General features: G+C 41.6%; 1 protein-coding gene across 1 annotated transcript in view; it reads right to left on the reverse strand.

The window, feature by feature from the left end:
* Window positions 1–208: 208 nt before the first annotated feature.
* Window positions 209–21,005, reverse strand: part of cdh10a (cadherin 10, type 2a (T2-cadherin)) — a 39,603-nt gene continuing 18,806 nt past the window's right edge. Inside the window, exons 4-12 of the mRNA XM_069667130.1 lie at window positions 19,618–19,737; window positions 16,892–17,059; window positions 15,757–15,938; window positions 14,674–14,927; window positions 11,211–11,347; window positions 10,964–11,085; window positions 9,973–10,081; window positions 7,317–7,568; window positions 209–1,443 (exon numbers count right to left, since the gene is read on the reverse strand). Coding sequence (XP_069523231.1) covers window positions 953–1,443; window positions 7,317–7,568; window positions 9,973–10,081; window positions 10,964–11,085; window positions 11,211–11,347; window positions 14,674–14,927; window positions 15,757–15,938; window positions 16,892–17,059; window positions 19,618–19,737 — 1,835 coding nt within the window. The 3' untranslated portion in view covers window positions 209–952. The remainder of the gene's footprint in view (window positions 1,444–7,316; window positions 7,569–9,972; window positions 10,082–10,963; window positions 11,086–11,210; window positions 11,348–14,673; window positions 14,928–15,756; window positions 15,939–16,891; window positions 17,060–19,617; window positions 19,738–21,005) is intronic.

A 21,005-nucleotide genomic window follows, 5' to 3' on the forward strand; every position in this document is an offset into this window, starting at 1 on the left:
TAAAAATGGCCCGTGCTTACAGACAATTATATGGATGTTTTAATGAACCACACCTGCCTTGGTCTTCATGGTGGGTTGGACAGAGTGTCAAACTTCATAGTTAGTGTGCAGTCGATCCTCCATCGTGCAGCAGCATCTCAGTAACCACAGAGAAGGCAATGGACTGGAAATATAACTTCTTTTTTTTTTTTTTTTACATCATTTTATTAAGAAAATAAGTATAAAAATATAAATATAAAACAATATGACTCAGCATTCAGACAGCGTGAATTCAGTGTATGACAGTTTTGCCTACAACATACACTTTCCAGTACATTTTACACCTATATGATGAAATGAATTCACAGTTTGACGAATAAACTGCACCAACCACTCACATGAACATTGCTTGTCGAACAAAGATAGCAAATAGTATATAGGATGTCCATCATTAAAAACACTTTGTACATTTACAGTTATTAATGGAGGTGGCTGGAAAAACCACTTTACTCCTTCCCGACCCCGCCCACACCGAGTCCAGTGCCATTAAACATTGATAGTATACAATACTACTATCTCTCAGGTCAATTACAAAACACGTTGTCCACACCATTGTTCACAAAAATCCTAAAATTCAAAGGCATCTTTACTGATTATGACCAAAAACGGTAAAACTTTGAGAATTATACTGTATCTCCTTTTAATGAGAAAATTCCGTTCGAGTCTTAATTTCCACTTTCAGCATCCACAGCTGGATTGCAGGAATTTTTGTTTGTATCAAATAGACTACTAGTTAACCAGCGAGCTAGCTAGCAAACTAGACAGATAAACAGATAGATAGCTTGATAGATAGGTAGACAGACAGTCAACTAGCTGGCTAGCTAACTAACTAGACACAAAGCTGTCTGGCTAGCTAGCTAGATAAACAGACAGAAAAAAATGGGCTTGAAAAAAGAGAGAGTCGTGGCTCTGCCTAGGTCTCTCTGTCAGGGCTCTTCCCTATGTACATCTCCGCCAACTTCTTGAACTGTGGCCCCCAGTTGCTGAGGTAATCGTAGTCATGGTCCCCCTCAGTGGCAGCAGACTCCAGAGAGCTGAGGGATTCTGCCAGCGACCCACTGCCCTCATAAGCATACGTGGCCAGGGAGTCATAGGGGGGCGCTGTGGGATCTGAATCGTTCTCCTGAAGCCTCCCATTAATGAAGTCTCTGACGTCCGTGTTATCCTTTATAGGTGACGTCCTCCGAAAGGGAAACAGCATTTCGGGTATGATGTCCCTGCGTAGCTTGTTAGCATCCATCACCTCTGGGTTGCGCAGTGTGCCGATATCAAAGGCCTGAGTGTCCTCCTCTCCGCCTCCTTCATCGTTGTAGCTGACAACGTTGTCTCTGACATCCTCTTTGGAGATGATCAGAGGCTCCTTCTTCCTCTGTCTCCTCAGGGCAGCAAACAGCACCACGATCACTACACAAAAACAGTGGGAAATACAGAGAGAGAAAGCTCAGCATAAGACGTGTGCCTCCTAACATGTGTCACGCATTAAAGAGCACGGGGGAGCAAAAGCGCAGAGGGGAGACACATTTGCTAGCAGTGATAAATCCCCAACACTGCCTCAGGCATCCACCTCCTATTATTAAAGATTCAGTGAAAAAGCTTTCTCTTTCCTTTTCCCTTGAACGGCACATTCACTGTAGGAAATGCACGGAAGGTTAGAGGATCCTTTTTTCCGCTGTCTCTCTCTCTCTCTCTCCTGCACAAGGCTTCACATCTCATATCTTTCATTCCGTTCCCGCAGAAGATAATCAGAGATTGCAGAGTGGGCATGTTTCCAGAGAGTGGCACTGTTTGCTAGCAAGTTTTTAGAGCCTCTGGAAATTGTGCTAACAGTAAAATTGATATAAAAGATGAGTGTCAATAAGCAGAAAGAAACGTAGATCAAAGCTAATTTTGTTTAGTACAATTCCCAGTACTGTTTTGCTATCCATATTATTGTTAGCAGTTAGCATACACATGCTATAACAGAGCCAAACTCCCCCACACCAGTTGTCAACACCTGAGACTAGGGATGTGCACTTTAACCGGCTAACCGTTGACCAACTGTTAAGATTTTTGAACGGTTAATACTGGCAGTTAAACGATTCAATAAAATGTTGTCTTTTTTTAAGATACATATACATCTGGGAAACACGTGTTTTGTTGTCGTTAACTGAGCCTGAGAGGAGAGAAAACGTCGTCAGGATCGGACAGGATCTTCTGTTGCTGACCATCAAAGGAAGGTTATTGTTGCTGCTGGATCACAGGGTTGTACAGTGCGTGCGTAATGGACACTGGACTGTGTATTAATATCCGTGGGATTGTTGGTGCCGCAGGTATGTCTGAGGATAATAATATATTTACGGGTGCCGGTTTAGCTCAGCGGTTAAATCGGTGACCGTGATGCGGCGGCCCCCGGGTTCAACTCCTGCCCTCTGCCCTTTGCTGCTTGTCATCCCCACTCTCTCTTCCCCCATTTCCGCCACTATCCACTGTCCTCGCTCTAAAAAATAAAGGCATAAAAAGCCAAAGAAAAATAATAATAAAATAAAATTTAAAAAAAATATATATATATTTACGTCTTGTCTGTCTCTATATGTCAGCCCTGTGATTGGCTGCCGATCAGTCCAGGGTGTACCCTGCCCTTCGCCCAATGACAGCTGGGATAGGCTCCAGCCCCCCGTGACCCTGAACAGGATAAGCGGTATAGATAATGTATGGATGCATGGATATTTACGTCTTAATTGCGCCTGTGTGTGAGTGTGTGTGTTTCTGCGAGGCATTAGACAGAGCGCGCATGATGGAGAGCTTGTTGTCAGTCTCTAAAAATGATCTTTAATTCTTATCGTTAACGATTAATGATCGTTAACGGGGGTCGGTTATCGGTCAAAAAAAAATATACATTAGCATCCCTAGTCCCAGACCTTTATCCAATCCAAAAAGTACATTTTAATCTTGTGGGTTAGCCGGTTATTAACCACTGAGAAATCCAAATGCACATCCCTACCTGCCACCAAATATGGATCATCAGTGGAGCCCCTTACTCATCTGTAGCGGCCCATACTAAGCCTGCAGATAATGCTAACGCTGGATGTAAACAGTGAAATCAATGACATGACAAATATCCAAGCTTAACCCCGCCCACTTTAAGCCCAACTTCAGGAAATTGAACAGAACTTTGAATGACAATATTTAGCATTTTGATTAATTTCAAATACTTTGTAGGTTCTACTTTTATGTTCATAACACCCTGATTTATGTACTTAGAAGGCCATTGTGAATTTGGGTTTCAGGAGGCTCCAAATAAACCCAGAATCCTCCAGAATAGGAGGAAGCAATAGCTCATTTATGACAAGTATAAATCCTGCCTCACCTGTACTCCTCTCCTTCTCCTTCTTTTCCCTTTTATGTCCTATCAGCAGGTACTGTAGTTGTCTACTTGCCTCCTACCAGGGTGTTAATTACAATGCCTTCAACATGGTTTGTACGGAGGGTGTGAGTGGCTGTTTATAAGGTTCTTTACGGACATTTGCGACTGACCAGTGCCACGGTTTCAGGGCTGCAATGAAGAGGACCAGATAGGGAGAAGTGTTCCAGCCCAGCGGCTGCCTGTCGGAGTCAAGCGGAGGTGAATGAGACAGTCTGTCAGGGGGGTTCAAGCGCGAAAAGCGTCAGATAATGAGCAGATGTCACGATATTTTGCTCAAGAGGAGAGCATGGAGTTTAACCTTCAGTACGCTCGGTATGTGAGAGAGGATCTGCCCACCATCAGACGCAGAATTTAAAATTTGGAGTCAAAACAAGCAGATGGAAGAAGGGCTGATCAATACTAATGTGCTTGTATCACAAGGTTAGCCGGGGTGCAGATCAAATAGAACACCAACTTCAAAACTGGAGTTCGTGAGAGGAAGTGGGTTCAGATTCAACACAGTGAAAAAAAGTAGGAGCTCATATACAGGAGAGAACGTACACATGGGCATGCACAGTTTCCTGAGGACAGTTTTGTTAAATATTTTAATGGCATAACCCTCATTCTACATTCAGAATGTCTACTGAGCCATAATGCTCGCCATTACGCCTGGCCAAGCAAGGTGAGGTTCAATGGCAGTTGAAACCCATTACTTATTGATACGCCCTTGACCATGAGCGCTGCACATTTCTGCTTTTTGCTGGGTAAAACGATAGGCACTGTTGCTGTTGTGCCCTGTATGCTGTTACATATTGCATTAGATCACGAGGAGGGCTGAAGTGGTGCTTTAGAATGTCAGGAAGTAACATGCGACCTACTTTACCTTTGAAACACGCCGAGCATTTTGTTAAGTGGATATATTAGCTAATGACTCAAGCTCAGAAACCACAGTCACTGTTATTATCTGAGGGACAACTGTGGCATATGACTGAATATGCAAAGCAGCCTGTCATTTGTTGGACTTAATTACCTAATGATGGTTTTCATGATGAAACCTAACAAGACCTTCTGTGGCACTTTGCAGACGGCTCTATTAGCTGTGGGTTTGACACGCCAACAGCATTTGTTCTTTGTTCTTAAAATGCCTTAAATGGTTCATTTAACAAGCAAATTCTTTATGTAATATGAATATCTACTGTTCTCTCTCCCAGGGGTTCCCAACCCCAAGTCCGCGGACCAGTACCGGGCCGTAGGTTGTTCAGTACCAGGCCGTGAATCCCAACGGTGTCCGTGACATTCCAAACAACCGCACAGGGCCTGGCGCCTCTAAAGACTCTTCAAAAGTCGCCAAATTCAGCTGTAAAAAGCGCGGACCTGGCAACCCTGGCTTCGCATCCCATGAAACTATAATCATGAAGCCTGATGCCCCTCTAAAGCTCTGTGTTTATCAGTGAAATATATGAACTACCCAGCATGTGGGCATACTTTAATTGCGCACAGAAATATGGACTCATCGCAATGTTGAAACACACAGATCAGTCACTGCGCTGCATGATTATAAACTGCTCACTGCTGGATCACATTATACATTCACATAAACTGCTAGGATCACACTTTGGATCATCTGTCTCCGACCCGTGCCGTCCCTCTCGTCGGCTCGTCGATGCAGCCTCCTCACTAAATAAATACAGACACGATCTGTCTGCATTTCCGTGCGTGTGATTTATTTTATTTATTTATTCGCATGCGCGTCAAGCTTTATTGGACTGGTTAAAGTTTTAAGTAGAGAGGAAATATATGGCATGCTAGTGGCCTGTTAGCTTGCAGTGCTAACATTACTGCCTCAATGACCAAGGATAACGCACACACAAGAGTAGCTGTGGCCAACATCTGCTTCTGAACAGAAATCTAGTTATAGGGTTAAATTGGTGACCTTACAAGATACCCAGTCTTTGCAAAATCTTATAGTTTGTGACTAAAATGTCTGAAGGTGTGAGACGGTCTCAGACGTTAGTCTGGCAGGGATAAGGTGTTCATCCTATCTTCTACAAAAACTCATCTTTAAAGTATGGCCACGATGTTTCAATAAACCAAAAAGTTTGACTGCTACTATGAGTCATTTTGCAATCGGCCATAATGGTTGTTTTGGACGGCAATAACAAATGACAGATTTTTCCATTTAGCCATGCAGTCTGGGACTCTATTGTCATCAATTGTGCAAAATCCAACATAAAAGAGGTAATCACAGGCTTCCACTTTAACCATTGTATTTAACCATTTTTGTGGGACACATCTTTTTTTGCAGCTTTTTATCAAACGTTAACTGCACCGCCATTCACTGAGAACAAGACTGCATCATTTCAGTGCATTATTTCTAGAGATATAGATAGCACCATTTAATGGAAACATTCAACTGTGAGCATTTAATGTCACAATGATGGTTTTAATGTGTTACAATGCTAAGCTTCTACAGCGCAGAGACTGCAGGCTGAACTGTGTATGTTCAGAAACATCTTATTGATTGCGGTGAGATGGGACTCCAAAGGTTTCACTCAATCCCCAGTTAGTGATGATAGACCGTGTTAGATCAGAGATATTCACTGGTTTTGTGTGCTCTCAGCAGTACACACTTGAGCAAAACAACTCACTCTGGGCCGTGTTATTGACTTCAGCAGCCTGAAATGTCTCCAGCGTGGAGTTTATAAAAGTAAGGCCTGTCTGGAGTGCTAATGTTTCATGTATGGATACATGATGCACACGAAACATGGGACAGTGTAATAAAATAAGTGAATCAACCTATTAACTTTAATAATAATAATCTCTATTTAGAGATTCTACATAGAAGAATAGTCTACATAGTACAATCTGTAGACAGGGACGGCAAGTGTTCTGGTGTCCGTTGTACTACGCTTGTAGTCCAAGTAATATTGACCAATCCGTGAACAGTCCGTAATCTCTATAAACAGACATCTGCACGCTAACAGCAAAAATCTGTTCTAGATCTAAAATTCAACTTGAGACGAATTCCCTTGACGCTGTGTCACGAAAGCCGTTCAACACTCAGATTTCCCGACTCCCTTGAATGCATCAGATCGATCCGCCCTCTGTTTAACAAATGAGCATTTTTAAAGAGTTTTTACTTCTTACAAATCTGCATCATGGTGTTGAAATTTCATCAAAGGTAAGACCCGTTAAAGTAAATCATAAGAGAACGGTTTCTCCGTCTGTAACGATGCAGCACGCGGAAAAGGAAGTCTTGACGGGAAGTCGTTTATCGCTTACCACCCGGCACGTTCACCGGTGTCCCCAGAGGATATCATCTCAGACTATAGCCAATGGGTTTCAAGATTGCTATAATAATAATCAATAAAACTTGGAATATGGAATTTTGATTAATACTCAGCTATAGAAGAACAAGCTGCTTCTTATTAACATGCGGATGCATTAGACCCTTTTGCATGCTTCTTGTTTTAAAAAGGATCAGCTGAAAACATTACAAACTCAGCTGGAGATGAAGTTTTACCCAACTTTAATTAGCCAGCGAGGCAGAAATGATCCAGCAACTGTTTCCTTTTCAGCCAGCAAAATCTCTGGCTGTAAGCCGCGGTGCTGCTAATTTTAACTCCTCTGATAACTTGAGATACGGACATTCGGTTTAAGAGATATAGTTCAAACGACCAAGTGCACAAGAAGTGACAGGGATGTGACTTGAAACCGTAAGAATGTTTTAATATCCGGCCATCTGGTGTCAACAGCCTCAACACTTAAGGATCACTGTGCACTCTACAGCGAAGGCGCATTTAAGAGTCTAAGCATACATTGCAAACATCACAAGAAAGACAAGAGGGTTCAAATACACATGCTCACACACATGCTCATACACGAGGCGACTTACTGAGGAGAATAACGACGCAGAGCAGTATGGCCACCAGAGCTCCAGTCGTGAGGCCATCTGAGAAGGGCAGGACCTCGGGGTTGCAGGTCTGCATGTTTCCGCGGCTGTCACACGCACACACGCGCACGATCAGCGTGCTGGTGCTGCTCTGGATGGGGTAGTCATTGTCTGAGATCACTACAGGCAGGAAGTACATGCTCATCTCACGCCGGCTGAAACCTCCCCTCCGCGTCAGGATGTTGGCCGTGTTATCTGCGGAAAATTGTAAATGTGTAAAAGCTTTTCAGCGATGAGATGTTTCACTTAGCTAAATGATCATAAAGCATCTTTATTTCCTTTCTCTGTTTCCTGTGACTGACAGCTCGTAATAACTCTGCAAGGCCGTTTTAAAATGACAGTGTTAAGACATTTAAATAGAAATCAAAAGAAGAAAATAAGCATATAAATAACAACCAATCTTATTTGCAGAAAAACTCCATTCCTCAGAAACAAAGTGTAACACGGCTTAATTAGTAATCATATACTGTTCTTCCTTCTAAAAGGACACAAGCATGGTGGTCACGCATGGCCACACATTCTTGCAAAACTAATTAAAGTCCAGGATTTGTTTGTTAAAGTTCCACAAAGAGCGGACCTTCCTGTCTGCTTTAAAGTCTCTGCTGCAGTCTTTAGTTGCGTCTGCTGTGACTCACTGCAGCAGTTAAAGACGTTAATGCCTAATACACTACAGGACTTTAAAACAACTTAGTCTGACACTGTCTCACATCTACACACATTTTGTGTAACAGATTGTAAGATTTGGCAAAGGGTGGCTATCTTGCGGCGTCATTATTTACAAGATTACAACTTAATTCCTGTTAAGATTATTTCCCATCATGCAACTGGTTGGGATTTAAAAGAAGGAAACAAACAAAGGAGTAGAAACAGAAGCTGCCTTTGTGCGCAGTGGTTTGGGTTATTCAAGGTGATCAATGCTGTAACGTAAGATGGGTTAGCATTATGAGCTAGCAGGTCGCTAGCGAGCCATTTCCTTCCTCCCTACTTCAAACTTTCACTAGTTCACCAGAGCTAACAATCCAATTTCCCCTCAGGGATTAATAAAGTACCTGCCTAACCACCCACCGACCAACCGATCGCCATACCTTCCTACCGACCCACCTACCTACCTACCTAACCAACCACTCACCTACTTATCTATTCATCTAACCTCGTCTGTGCTAGCACCATAACCTAGCAGCAAACAAATGCCCAACTCTTGCGTCACATACAATGTTTGCGTCACCAGTTGTTCCCGCCCTTAACCTTCCGACACAAAACGCCGTTCCTGTCACCTAGCAACAGGTAGCTAGCAATCAAAAACACTGGCCCTTGCGAGTGTAGATGCTTGCACCTGATTCCCCTCCATGTTTTCTGCTTCCTGTTTGGGTCGTAATAGAGCGCACCTACTGGTTGTTAGATAGTTTTCACTTCAAGATTCAATCTCGAAGATTTCAGTTTTGTTCTTTGGCACCTCTAGTGGCGATAAACGGTAATTGTGGGAGTACACTTCCCAATTTAACCAGACGTTCACGGTTGGCTCTGCTTGTAACTCTTGATTTTCCTTTTCAGACTGTTTGCTTCATCTGAGCGTCGAGTTTGTTTCTTTTTCTTTGGATTGTCACTTATTTTTGAAGTTGTATCTGTAGTCATCCATCTTTTCTTTGTTTGTTCAGCCATAGTAGATTACTGTTTACTCGCAACACTTGCAGAGAGCGGAAAAGCAGCCGCTTAGCTCCGCCTACCCTCTCTGGCAGACCGACCACTGCTGGCTGATGGAAAACGCGTCACTAACTGGGCGCCGCTTGTGATTTTTTCCGCTAAAGTCGCCACAGACACCAGGTCCATAAAAATACCTTTAACTATTTGAATTAACCAAGACATGTTTTATGTTATTAGAACGTCAAGACGAGGAAAAGACGGACTGAAACGGCTTAATATCCATTTTTATGACCACCTTTCACCAAAAATGTGAAGACGACAGTGTGCCCCAACTTTAGACAATCTTTGTGCAAACTGCAAGCAACCTTTAACCGCTTGTAAAGTCACTTAGTTTAAGGTTGCCATTAATGAATATTTAAGCAGAATCAATTCTAATGATTGAACTATAAGCAGGTATACGAAGCAGAAAGAAAGTTTTCATGTCCGTCCCTTAAACCTTGATGTACTACCACTGCTTTCTCACTCCCTTAGAAAAGTTCTTTGAGCATTACCACTTATTCCAGTAAAAGATATTTTTATTGTTCGACAAAGAAACCAAAATCTGTCTGTAACACAATGGAGGGGAGATGTGGGATGAGTGCCTGACGGTTTGCTTTCACAATGGCTCTTCTGTAAATGAAATTTTGCCAAACAACTCCAGAGATTAAAAAGCTTTTCAAAAAGTCGATCAAAAAACCCACAAAGGACATGTATTTTCTTGTCAAATGCATTGTATACAATCTGTTCCAATTTATGATTTTCTGCACTATATTTGAAGTAATGGCCCTGAAGATTTTCATCACATGAATCCCCGTGTCCATCACTCCCAAAACGCACAACTTTAAAGTTTAACTTTAAAATACACAGAAGAGCCCTCTCATTCGGTTTTCCAATAAAAATGCAAATCAGCTTATCTTACCTTCTCTGTCAACAATTGTGAAGTTCGGGTTGGTGGCACTTATACTAAAGACAAACTTGTGTCCAACGAGGGGTTCATCTGTGTCAACAGCACTTATTGTCTGAATCAGCTGCAGAGAAAACAGAACAAAGGATCAGAGAAACACATTCAAGCATGTCATTTGTCTTCTTAGTGTGGGAATATAAAAGTGCGTAAAGACAAGAGAAACAAGTACATTTTATGCTTTATAGTTTGCATACTGTCAAAGAGGAATCATACTGCTGTAAGGAATAACGCTGACAATAAACTCAGACGCAAAGTCTGCAATTAGAGAGGAGTGCTTGGATAATTGAGGGATTTGCTGTCTCTTTAAACTCCGAACACATGTGGCTGCAGTGTAAGCGGCCGTCCCCCAGCACAGATCTATCAGTATGCACCGTGCATCGTGAGCAGCGGGGGTCACCTCCCCTGTACATGTCAGGAAGTGACCGGCATGAAACTCCTCCCTCAGCCTCCCTGTTGTTTACTGCCAACTTCTGTTTGGCTCTTTGCCTGAAAAACACTGAAGAAAGTTCCACAGCCTCTCAATAACTACATGTTCTACACGCTTCAAGGTTATTTAAGTTGAATACAATATATGTATTCATATATTCTGTTGATTATACATCTCCTGCACACAGACATCAGTTTCATTGTGACAGATCCTCTTTGGAGTGTAAATCCCACTTTGACTGAATGCTACCATAAGTCAGCTGCCGTAGCCCGTGTGCTCTGACTTTGCTTTGCATGGTGTGCAACATTACTTTGCAGATGCATTACTGTGTCCTTGCAATATGAATGTATATGCACAGATATATGACTTGCCTTATTGCGCTAAAGCAGTGAAACAACAATGATCTGGTAAATCATTCAGCAACATTATGGGTCTGAAATCAAATGTGTTGCTGTGACACAGCTTAAGAAAAGTCATCTAAAAGTGCTTCTTTCATCATTCACAGATTGTTTTAAATACCTGTCCTGCTTTGACATTCTCACAGACAAACGTGTCGTAGGACATCGCAAACTCAGGCGCGTTGTCGTTGACATCCAACACCTTGATGAACACAGGCACTCGGGTCGTCTGACGAGGGTTATCTGACAAAGATAGATTAAAAAGACGTCAGCATGCTTTTGAAAATTAAAGATAAAATAAATCACCAGGGCACAAGTCAGAAAAGGTCAACAAAATATTCAACTATTTAAGAAATGAAAACAATTACTTATTTCAGTGGCCACCACAGAGATGTTGTGCCATTTGGACATTTCTCTGTCCAGTGCTTTCAGCGTTGTGATGGTGCCGTTCACAGAGTCGACGTTGAACAGCCTCTCGAGATCTGTATGCCGATCGATGGAGTATCTGAAAGGATGACACAGACACATCTTATTGTTAATACCATAACAAAACTCTTTGTACTTTAAGCTTATACTGCATCATGTGTTAGTATCTTCTTATAGACTGTGTAGCAGTGTCTCAATTCGGGGGCTGCATCCTTTGAAGGACGCGGAGGATGAGTCATTCGCAGCCCGTGTAGACGCTAAGACTGAACTGAAATGAGGCGGTCCGGTCTACAGAGGATTTCCTGTTTGCGTCACCAGCTGTTCCCGCCCTTAACCTTCCGACACCAAACGCTGTTTCTGTCGCCTAGCAACAGGTATCTAGCAAGCTAACTGGCTATCATAACTGACGTGTAACTTCACCTATTATTTTAAAGATTGTTTGTTTCAAGGCTAAATATTCACAAGAGTATTCCTTGGCTGTTTAAGAGTCCGCCATCTCATTTGAGTTGGCGCTCATTAAATCTCGGGATGTGTTGAGCCTGCCGAAGGATGCACCCGATGGATCCTTTGAGGCCCGTGAAAACGGACGCATTTCTCGACCGCACCTGAAGGAGCCTTCGAAAAAGGGACAGCCTTCGGCGTGCAATCGGCCTTCAAATACATCCTTCGAAGGATGCAGCCCCTGGATTGGGACACAGCTAATGTCAGACGTGGTGTACGTAGCCTCTTGGTTTCGTAACGCAAATGGAAGTGGAAGCGCTTTCAACCTGCATTCTTTTCTAAAGGCCAGCAGGGGCCAACCCCACATCTCAGTTGATTTATTACCATTATAAACATTTTTCTAATTAGTTTAAGGTCCAATCTCCAGTTTCAAGTCTTCATTAACACAGCATGTTGTAAATTATGGTCACATTTAGACAATAAAAAGGGTGTTATTTCGGGCATGGCTACCTTATAGTCAGGGTAATGACATAGCAATGCATATCTAACTCCTTATATGGTCGCTTCTGGATCTTTCTACATTTGCATATCTGTAAAAATATTGCTTATAAAATAAAGTGCAGTTATGATTAATAACAATCTAAATAAACACAGATCTATCTCCACAAAAGTAAGTACTTCTCTACTTCATCAAATGTCTTTTAGACATTACATCACCAGTAATTTTCAAAAAAAAAAAACCCTCTGCGTTCTTTTTTTGGTCACAAGATGACTCATCTTTCCTCATGCCGGCTCATTTGTCATCGTCGACTTTCATATTCCACTGAAATTTGAATACGCAATACAATACGCCATGTGGCACGCGCCAGGAGTGGCATATCTCTGTGTCAGAGACGGGCAGGCGCCATATGTGTGGAATGGCGGCACTAAGCCGTGTGGATCGATACAACAAATTAGGCTCTTTCACTTTGACTTTGTGCAGTGCTACGACGGGCTTACATAATTCAGGGAAATAAACAGTGTCTGTATTCACTTCACAGGTCCGCCATCGTCTTCCACTGGGGAAATGACCAGGAGGGAAGCATGAATAATATCCTTTTACTCCCCCCCTCCCTCCCTCCCCTCCACACTGACACATGGCAATGCTGATGGATTAGATTTAGCCAAGTGGGCACATTTTCAACCTCCTGCTAAAGAAAAAACAGATAAGAGGAGACTTTGTATTTCTACCATGTGTTGCTTGTTTCATATTGATTTTATACTAGTTTAATTAAAGCTGGAACAATGGGTTTTGAAACAATCAAATTACCACAATAAGGCATTGCACCCGCTGGGTTGGCGAGGAAATCTTTGCTTAATAGGTCATTGATTATTTTCTAAGTTTGCTGAATTGTGAGTGTTTACTTCCCCAGGAGAGAGAAAAAAACGTGTTGGCAACAAATTGGGATAGTTTAGTGAGGGTGGAAAGAAATGCATCAATTAAAAAGGCAAAGCAAGCACACAGTCCAAGCCACAAATACATAAATAAAAGGATAATGATGATCATCTCTCTACTCGTTTGAAGCCTGGACTTTGACATTTTGGGTTTTGAATCTGGAATGGACCATTTTTGGATGACAGAGTGGATATGCACTGCTACGACTCTATCCTGGTGTATGGATCACTGCGGTAGCAAGGTGTCAATCCAAGATAGCCCCACAAAATGAACCTACATCTCAGATGATTGATTGCCTCAGAAAACCTTTTTTCCTGGTGAGTTTATGGTCACAAAAACTAGTTTCAAGACTTCATCAGAATCAGCATCAGAATCGGGGTTTATTGCCAAGTAGGTTTAAACATACAAAGAATTTGTTTTGGTGATTTTGGTGAAGAACAATTAACACAGAACTAGAATAAAAATTAGATAGAATAAGATAAAAAATAGGCAATAAGAATAAAAATATAAAAAGCAATACGTATATAAACACAGCATGACTTTTGTTTAGGAAATTATAGCTCCATTTAGAGTTAAATTGACAAAGTATTATTATAGACTGTATAAAAAGATGGACGACATGACAGCTCCCTAAAATTGAAGCCAAACCCTCTCTGTCGCCCCCTGCTGACTGGCTGCAGTATATGTCCTAAAGCCCGCCTCCTCCATGTTAACAGATGGGACATGAGTTAAACTATAAACACGTCAAATACATTTCTCTCAAACATTATAGTTAGTTCTTATCATGCTGATTTACGTCCAAGTGTTCATTTTTCTTTAATTAGTTATTTGATGCTGTAAAAAGGATGATTGACAGCTCTGTTGACAAATCCGGCTCCTGCTGCCAATCTGTTCCGGATTAGCAGAGTAGAGCAGGAACGACGAGAGGAGACGAAACTAAAACACTCACTACAGTCATTGAAGTTTCCATATCTGTGAACATTAACCTCAGACCAACACAAAGAAGCTGTTCCGACCAATGCAGTTGCCGCCTGTAGTCGCCCCCTGTTGGCCAGTCTAAATAATGCAGGTATAAGGCAACCCCATCCACTTCTTATTAAATCTACTTGTTACAAAAATAAGTTCATCACTGAACTCGTTAGAGGACAAATGTATGTGCTCTGATCATGTCAATACAGCTTTTTATGTTCAGTTAAATAGATATAAACAGCATCGCAGAAAAAGATGAGGAGAATTCAAACTTGTTTAGTATTAAAACAGATGTTTGTACAGGTTGTTAAAAAATATGCATAAGTAGGAAAATCTCTTCTAATACCAGCGATTATTATTTTTATTATTATTATTATTATTATTTTAGCGATAATGTTTGATCTCATACTCTCTGTCCTGGGAGTAAAGATTTTAAAACTTTGACAACTTTTTCTGTAGTGTGGAGTTATCATGTTGCCTTTTTCTAAAAGCAGAGTTAGGACATTCTGCTCTAACAGTCTGTTTAAGCGCTGAACACTTCTCACTGTTTTATAACATACTTGACCGGCTTGTTGTCAGCATCAGGGTCCCTGGCCGACACCACGCCGACGAAGCTGCCAGCAGCCGTGTCCTCGTGCACCTCGATGATGTAAGGGTTCCTGGTGAACACAGGAGACTCGTCCACATCCTCCACCGTTACTTTGACCGTGGCGTAGTCTTTGAATTGCAAACCGTGGATGAACCTGGCGTCTAAGTACGTGTTTTTCACCTCCACTCTGAACTCATAGTCCCTCTTACTTTCGTAATCCAGCGCCTGGAGATGAAAGAGCATCAGAAGTCAAGCTGGAGACTTTTTCCATAAAAAAAAAAAATAACAGCCAGCCTCCAGGATTTTGATAAGCAATTCATTGCATTTCATTTGTCTGCCTTTATCTCATTCACACTTTAAATTCAAAGTCACAAATCCAAGTGAGGAATACTGATCTGGGAGATCTTGGGGGAGAACTAAAAAGAGTTTCCAGCAAAAAGCTGCTTTATTTTATTCATTTCACAGGCTTAGTTTATCTGATTCTACACCGCGGCTCAAAAATACATTCTGTCATATGTCTTTATTACAAGAATACACGTTATCAGGGGGCTCTTTCTAATCTGAGACTGTACTGTTCTGTCTCACCATTGCAGTTAAACGTACATTTTAAAACGAGATAAAAAGACAGCTCACATTTTAATTACAATAAAACTTGAAAAGTCAGGAAAAAACACTCAACTTTAAACAAACTACCTTTTCATGGAAATAAGATATGGGTATGCACATTTGAATTTCATGTTTCGTACAGGTGTGAACTCCATCTTCCAGGTTTAACTTGATGCATTCATTAAAATCTGTTTTATTCAAAGGCGAGACTCGAAACACTCCAGCCTGTCTCAAAGACAGAAGGCTGTTCGTTGCAGCTGTATGAAAACATGTCACTTGTCACGAGAAGTGTTTTGTCTGATTGCGGAGCCATTATCAATCAAGTCACAGTTACATAACCGCGAACAGCCGCCGGGTTTGATGCTGGCTGCAGACTACAAAGCATGAAGTCCATAAAATAAGACTTTAAAACACATAAAAGGTGAACTGAGGAACAAATATAAGTCACCTTTTTGATTATGATGACTCCCTCCTGAGTGATTTGGTCGGTGATGATGTTGAATATGTCGTGACCTCCGACGATGCTGTACTCCATCTCTGCATTACGGCCAACATCCGGATCATCGGCCTTAATGCGTCCGATGGCTCCTCCGATTTCTGTGGACTCCACGGCAGTCACACGAAAGGAATCTGAAATATCAGACTTGTTATTTGTCTTTACTTCAGAGAAGTGTTACTAAAGTTCTATTTGGGAGAATACTTGTCTCTGATTGGCTGCATGGTGTAAGTTTATTCCTTACAATTGAAACATTCTAAGCAGTTCCCATGACACTGTTCCTTGTTCCACACTTCCTTGTTTCTAAATTAATGCATTGGCTGCATATCCGCCTGTAAAGCTAACGTACAAGCTAACGTCTAACTACATTTATCTAGACAACTTTATGACAGGATGTAGCTGAAGGAACTGTAAAATGAAGGTGCAAACATTTGTTATTTGGAACGCAAAGTCCTTCAGTGAACACCACATGATGGCGCTAACAAGCTGCAAAAGTTCACCTCACCTCTCACGTAGGCAAACTTATCGCGTCCCTTTCGCTATTCAACCTGCAACCTCGGGCCTAAACATGACCACCATTCCTAGTGACAATCTTATTTGATTTGGGGACAGTCACATTGGTGGTAAGCTTGGTAGCGTTGTTGTTAATGTCAAATTATATTTACTGTTTGTCAACCATACGCAATGTCATCGACTTACACTCTTGCTAGCATACCGTTAGCTTAGCTGAGCAAACGTTTCTCTGAGCTGAGCGGACAGCGAATGTCTCCCGTTGCCAATTTGAAATGATTACTCATTCGATTTACTGGATCAGCGAACAATGTTTTTATTGCATTATATGCTTATAGGATGGTCATGTTTTTTTCAAGTATTCCCTCTGGTCATACCTAAGAAATAGAGTTATGGCTTGAAAGCAAAAAATAAGTTATATAAGTTCCATAATCAGGTTTTTCTGGACTTCCTGGAAGCAACTCTCCATCGCTTCACATGAGACTGTTTGTCCTTACATGTCTGAAAGTGGACGACTCGTCAGGCTTCATCCCTTTTATAACAAATCAACAAAGCGCGGGGAGAAATGGCCTCTTACGGTTGGCGAAGCGTGGCGGACTGTCGTTGACATCGGAGAGCGTGATGCTGACCGTGGTGGTCCCTGAGAGTCCGCCCATCTGTCCGGCCATGTCTTTAGCCTGGATCACTACCTGGTAGTTTTCCTTCACTTCCCTGTCCATGCCGGGCAGGGCGGTCTTGATGGTTCCTGAAAAAAACAAAATAAAATTATTTACAGCACTTTCGCCAATTTATAAGAAAACTTCATTTTGGTTGAAATTGATTTGACGTCTTACTGAAAATGAGATCAGATTAAGATCAATTCCATCTCTGTGCTCAACCATGGCTCCGAGAAAATTGCATTTATATACAACTAATTAGGTTTGCCAATTATGTTTTGAGGGGAAATGTAGCTGCTGCCTGGATTATGTTCCCTGGCAACGTTGTTCTAGTGTCAGAAGTGCTACATTTATGTGCTGCTTTGGAGGAGGAGGAGGAGGAGGAGGAGGAGGTTGGAGTGGAGGGACCTTGACATGTCCTGAGCTATGCGCTCTCTACTGAGAGCCCAGGGATAAAAGCTGACATGGATCGTGTCATCTACATCAGACGGAGAACAAGCACACGTCAAGAAATGTCAAATGTTATTCGATTCTAATTTTAGACAAAACATTGTGGCTTCAGTACGTGGCTTCAGAGCTTTAATGAGTCACAGGGAAGAAAGATATTCATAGCTGGTTTTTGTTCATTAAGTAAGAAAGAACATCAAGCTTTAGAGGTTTGAAAAGTGTAAGCACTTCAGTCTTCTTTGAAAGAACCAATTGCATGTTTCTTGTAAATTCAACCTTATCCTAGTTATCCCATTAGAGTCTTGTAGCTAAAAATCTAGGCATAATTAGACTAAAGCAGGTTGCACCCCACAAATAAGTAGTATGTAGCGTAAGCACAAGGACTTCGGATGGAGCAGAAGTCAAAGCATTGCTTAATCTAACGCTCCTGACGATGGAGTTCACAAAGATGTTTTCCTGTTTGTTGGAGCGAGCGCTGAGCCAGTTAACTTCCTCGCTCCCCAGGACGTCTCACTGAGCGAAGAACAGCTTATGGGTCAGAAGAATCGAGCCCTGTTGAGGTTCTTCTTTAAGCCTGCCGAGCAACGGGAGCATTATCTTGAGAACTGGCATCTTAACCTTATCTGACTGAAGTACAGACACCCCCAGCTGATTGACAGGCTGGTAGACTGGCTCTCTAACACAGTACTGCTGATGGTCTTCCAACCTTTAACTGGGGATGAAACATCTTAAAGTATGCAGGACCAGTTATTAATCCCAACTCTGGTTTGGTGTTTTGACTTGAGGAATTCCTCTGTAACCTGAGGTCCGTCCTCACACTTCCCTTACTCGAACCCCTTTTGGATTGATGTCTGAGAACCTCTTACCATCTCTCAGGCATCCTTTGTGGTGCCGCTGTTATTGAACTTGGAGCTTTAAAGTGTTCCTGCTCAAGGCTTAATAATTTTTTTTTTTTCTTTCTCTGATGCTTGTGCTCCACTTTTTCTTGGCATTGAATATCAGGGACCACAATCACTATTCCCAACGCTGAGTGCAGATCATCGTAACTGCAAGGCTATTATAGATCTATGTTAACAAAGGTAGCTGTATTTATATAGTTTCTTATGAATGGAGGAACAATCCAACTTTTTACATCCAAATGATGTTAGTTACAGTCCCAGTTTGTTGGCTTATATTAAACACTTATGATAAAGAAGATATATGCTTATACAAGTATCATAGAAGCCCTCCTTTTTCTTTAAATAAAGTCTGCTCATCCAAACTAATGATGTCACACAGATTCGACCCAGAAAGGTTAATTGGGCAGGTTTTAGCAGTCTCATTTCACACTGCACCAATTACATCTGATAATAGCTCAACACCTTAAACAGCGCAAGATTGGCTTCTACTTCTTTGCACGCATTGTGAGCCACTTTATCACACTTTACTGACACCATACATTGTATGTAAGAAGTGGACGTATCCTTTAAGGCAATTTTACAAGTGCCTTAAACCTGCAGTCTTTCCAATGGCCAGCAGGGGGAGCAAAAAGAAAGGGCTAAGTGCATACATGTATGCATATATTAAAGCCTGACCAATATATAAGTAGACTGATATTATTGGCTGATATTTTGCCGATAAGATATATCAGTACTGGTGTATAAAAAAACCCTATATCGGCAGCCATATTGGTAATGGGTCAATTTCACATCTTTAAGTTTGGCAATGGTATTGGTCTGAAAAAACCCACATCAGTCCAGCTCTTATATCTGTATCTAATATAGCTCTTTAGTCCCTTGATCGATCTGTTTCTGAGACGTGAGGCTTCCGCTGACTTCCTTGTTTATGTTATTGATGGCTTTCTGATTGGACAATGCCACAGCTGTTACTCGGTGACCAATTTCACATCGCTGAAGTCTTTAACAGCCAAGACATCACTTACGTTTGACTGGTGCAACCCATTTTAGCAACTCATTAGGTAGAATTCGTCCAGATGTTCATATTTAATTTAACAAAAAGTTCAAAGACCCATGAAATATTTGGCAACATTGAAGCAACCTACAGGTTATTAACTGAATTAACTTCTTAAGTTTGATAAGATGAGCAGCACTAAGAAGCAGATAAATCCTGCTTGTTTAAAACATAGCAGTGCAGGGATCTGTTTACACACTTGCATTACATTAGAAACATCATTCCAGAGGTCCCGCTGTGCTTGGCTTACCATTTTCAGAATCCACAGAGAAATAGGGCTGTCCCTGTAGGATGCTGTATACAAGCTTGGCGCTGTTCCCATACGTTTGATCATCAGCGTCAGTGGCAGTTACAGTGGCAACAGATGTACCTGAAAAAAAAGAGCACAATGCTCAAGCTCAATGCCAAAAGCAGCGATGCTGTACTATCAAGTATATTTACTCTCTGTTCATTTGACAACGTGCTGTAAACCTGACAGATCTTTTCAGCAATGCAATGAGTCATACGGAATAATCTCAAATCTTAATGTCAAACAAAAGTGATCTGGAGAAAGTCAAATCCCTGACTGCAAACAGGCCGTGTTTGAAATCAGTCAAGAGAACGACATTTTCAGTATTCCCTTTAAAATAACAACGGGGTGTAGATGCTGCGGCTTGTTCAATTATGAATCAAAAGTGAGAGGCTCGCAGACCATAGCCGGGTCTCTTCTGGCACATTAGTGAAAGTTATCGCTTTGATTAAACCTCGTGTGCTGCTAGATTGATGTCTTAAATATCAGTGAGGGCGAACGTTTCGACGTCATCAAGATACCATGTGAGGATTCCTAGTTCCCTTGGTAATGTATCGCAGGCTCTATGATAAATTAATCTCTTACCGTAGCCTGTAAACAAACCATTAAATGTTGTAGATCTTTTTAAAATGAAGTGCTCCATATGTGTGAGCACTTACACCATATCCAACATTATACAGCTGCTTTTAAACGTGCAAGTGTTTAATTGAAAGGGTTTTAACAGGGGCGGATCCAGAGGGGTGGCATGGGCCCCCTTATTCCGATTGGCCACCCCAAGTGCCAACACAAAATCCTTAATTATGATTGGCTATTTTCCTTGTGAGAGGCGGGACTTATGTTAAAATCCACTATTTGGGCTGTGTTGCAACAGGCTGCGAGTAGCTTTGCATTTCAATGTGGCACATTTCCTTCAGAACTTTAAATTGTTACTCTGGTCATACATCTTTTTTAATCCTCCTAAAGAAGGAAGGGTTAATTAAATGCTATTCATTTAATGGACACATATTTCATGCTACCCCTGCATAAGTCGGTGCCTCAGTTGGGCCACCCCAGGCAAAAAATTCTGGATCCGCCCCTGGGTATGAAGGTTGTAACTAACTCATATTTTTATCATTGATTAAACTGCTGATTATTTTTTCATCATCATTCGAAAAAAAATGACAGAAGATAGTAAAACATGCTCTGCACAATATCCCAGAGCCAAACGTCTTTAAATTACATCTTTTGTCAGGCCTCTAGTTCAAAAGCAAAAAAGCAAATCCTCATACTAAGCAGCAGGAACCAGAAAACGTCTCCAGTTTTTGCTTGAAAAATAACCTTAAAATATTTGTAGAGCTGCAGAGATTGGT

The sequence above is a fragment of the Semicossyphus pulcher genome, unplaced genomic scaffold, assembly GCF_022749685.1.
Source record: "Semicossyphus pulcher isolate SPU_LCO1_2020_fin unplaced genomic scaffold, fSemPul1.0.p SCAF_18, whole genome shotgun sequence".
Lineage (NCBI taxonomy): Eukaryota > Metazoa > Chordata > Actinopteri > Labriformes > Labridae > Semicossyphus > Semicossyphus pulcher.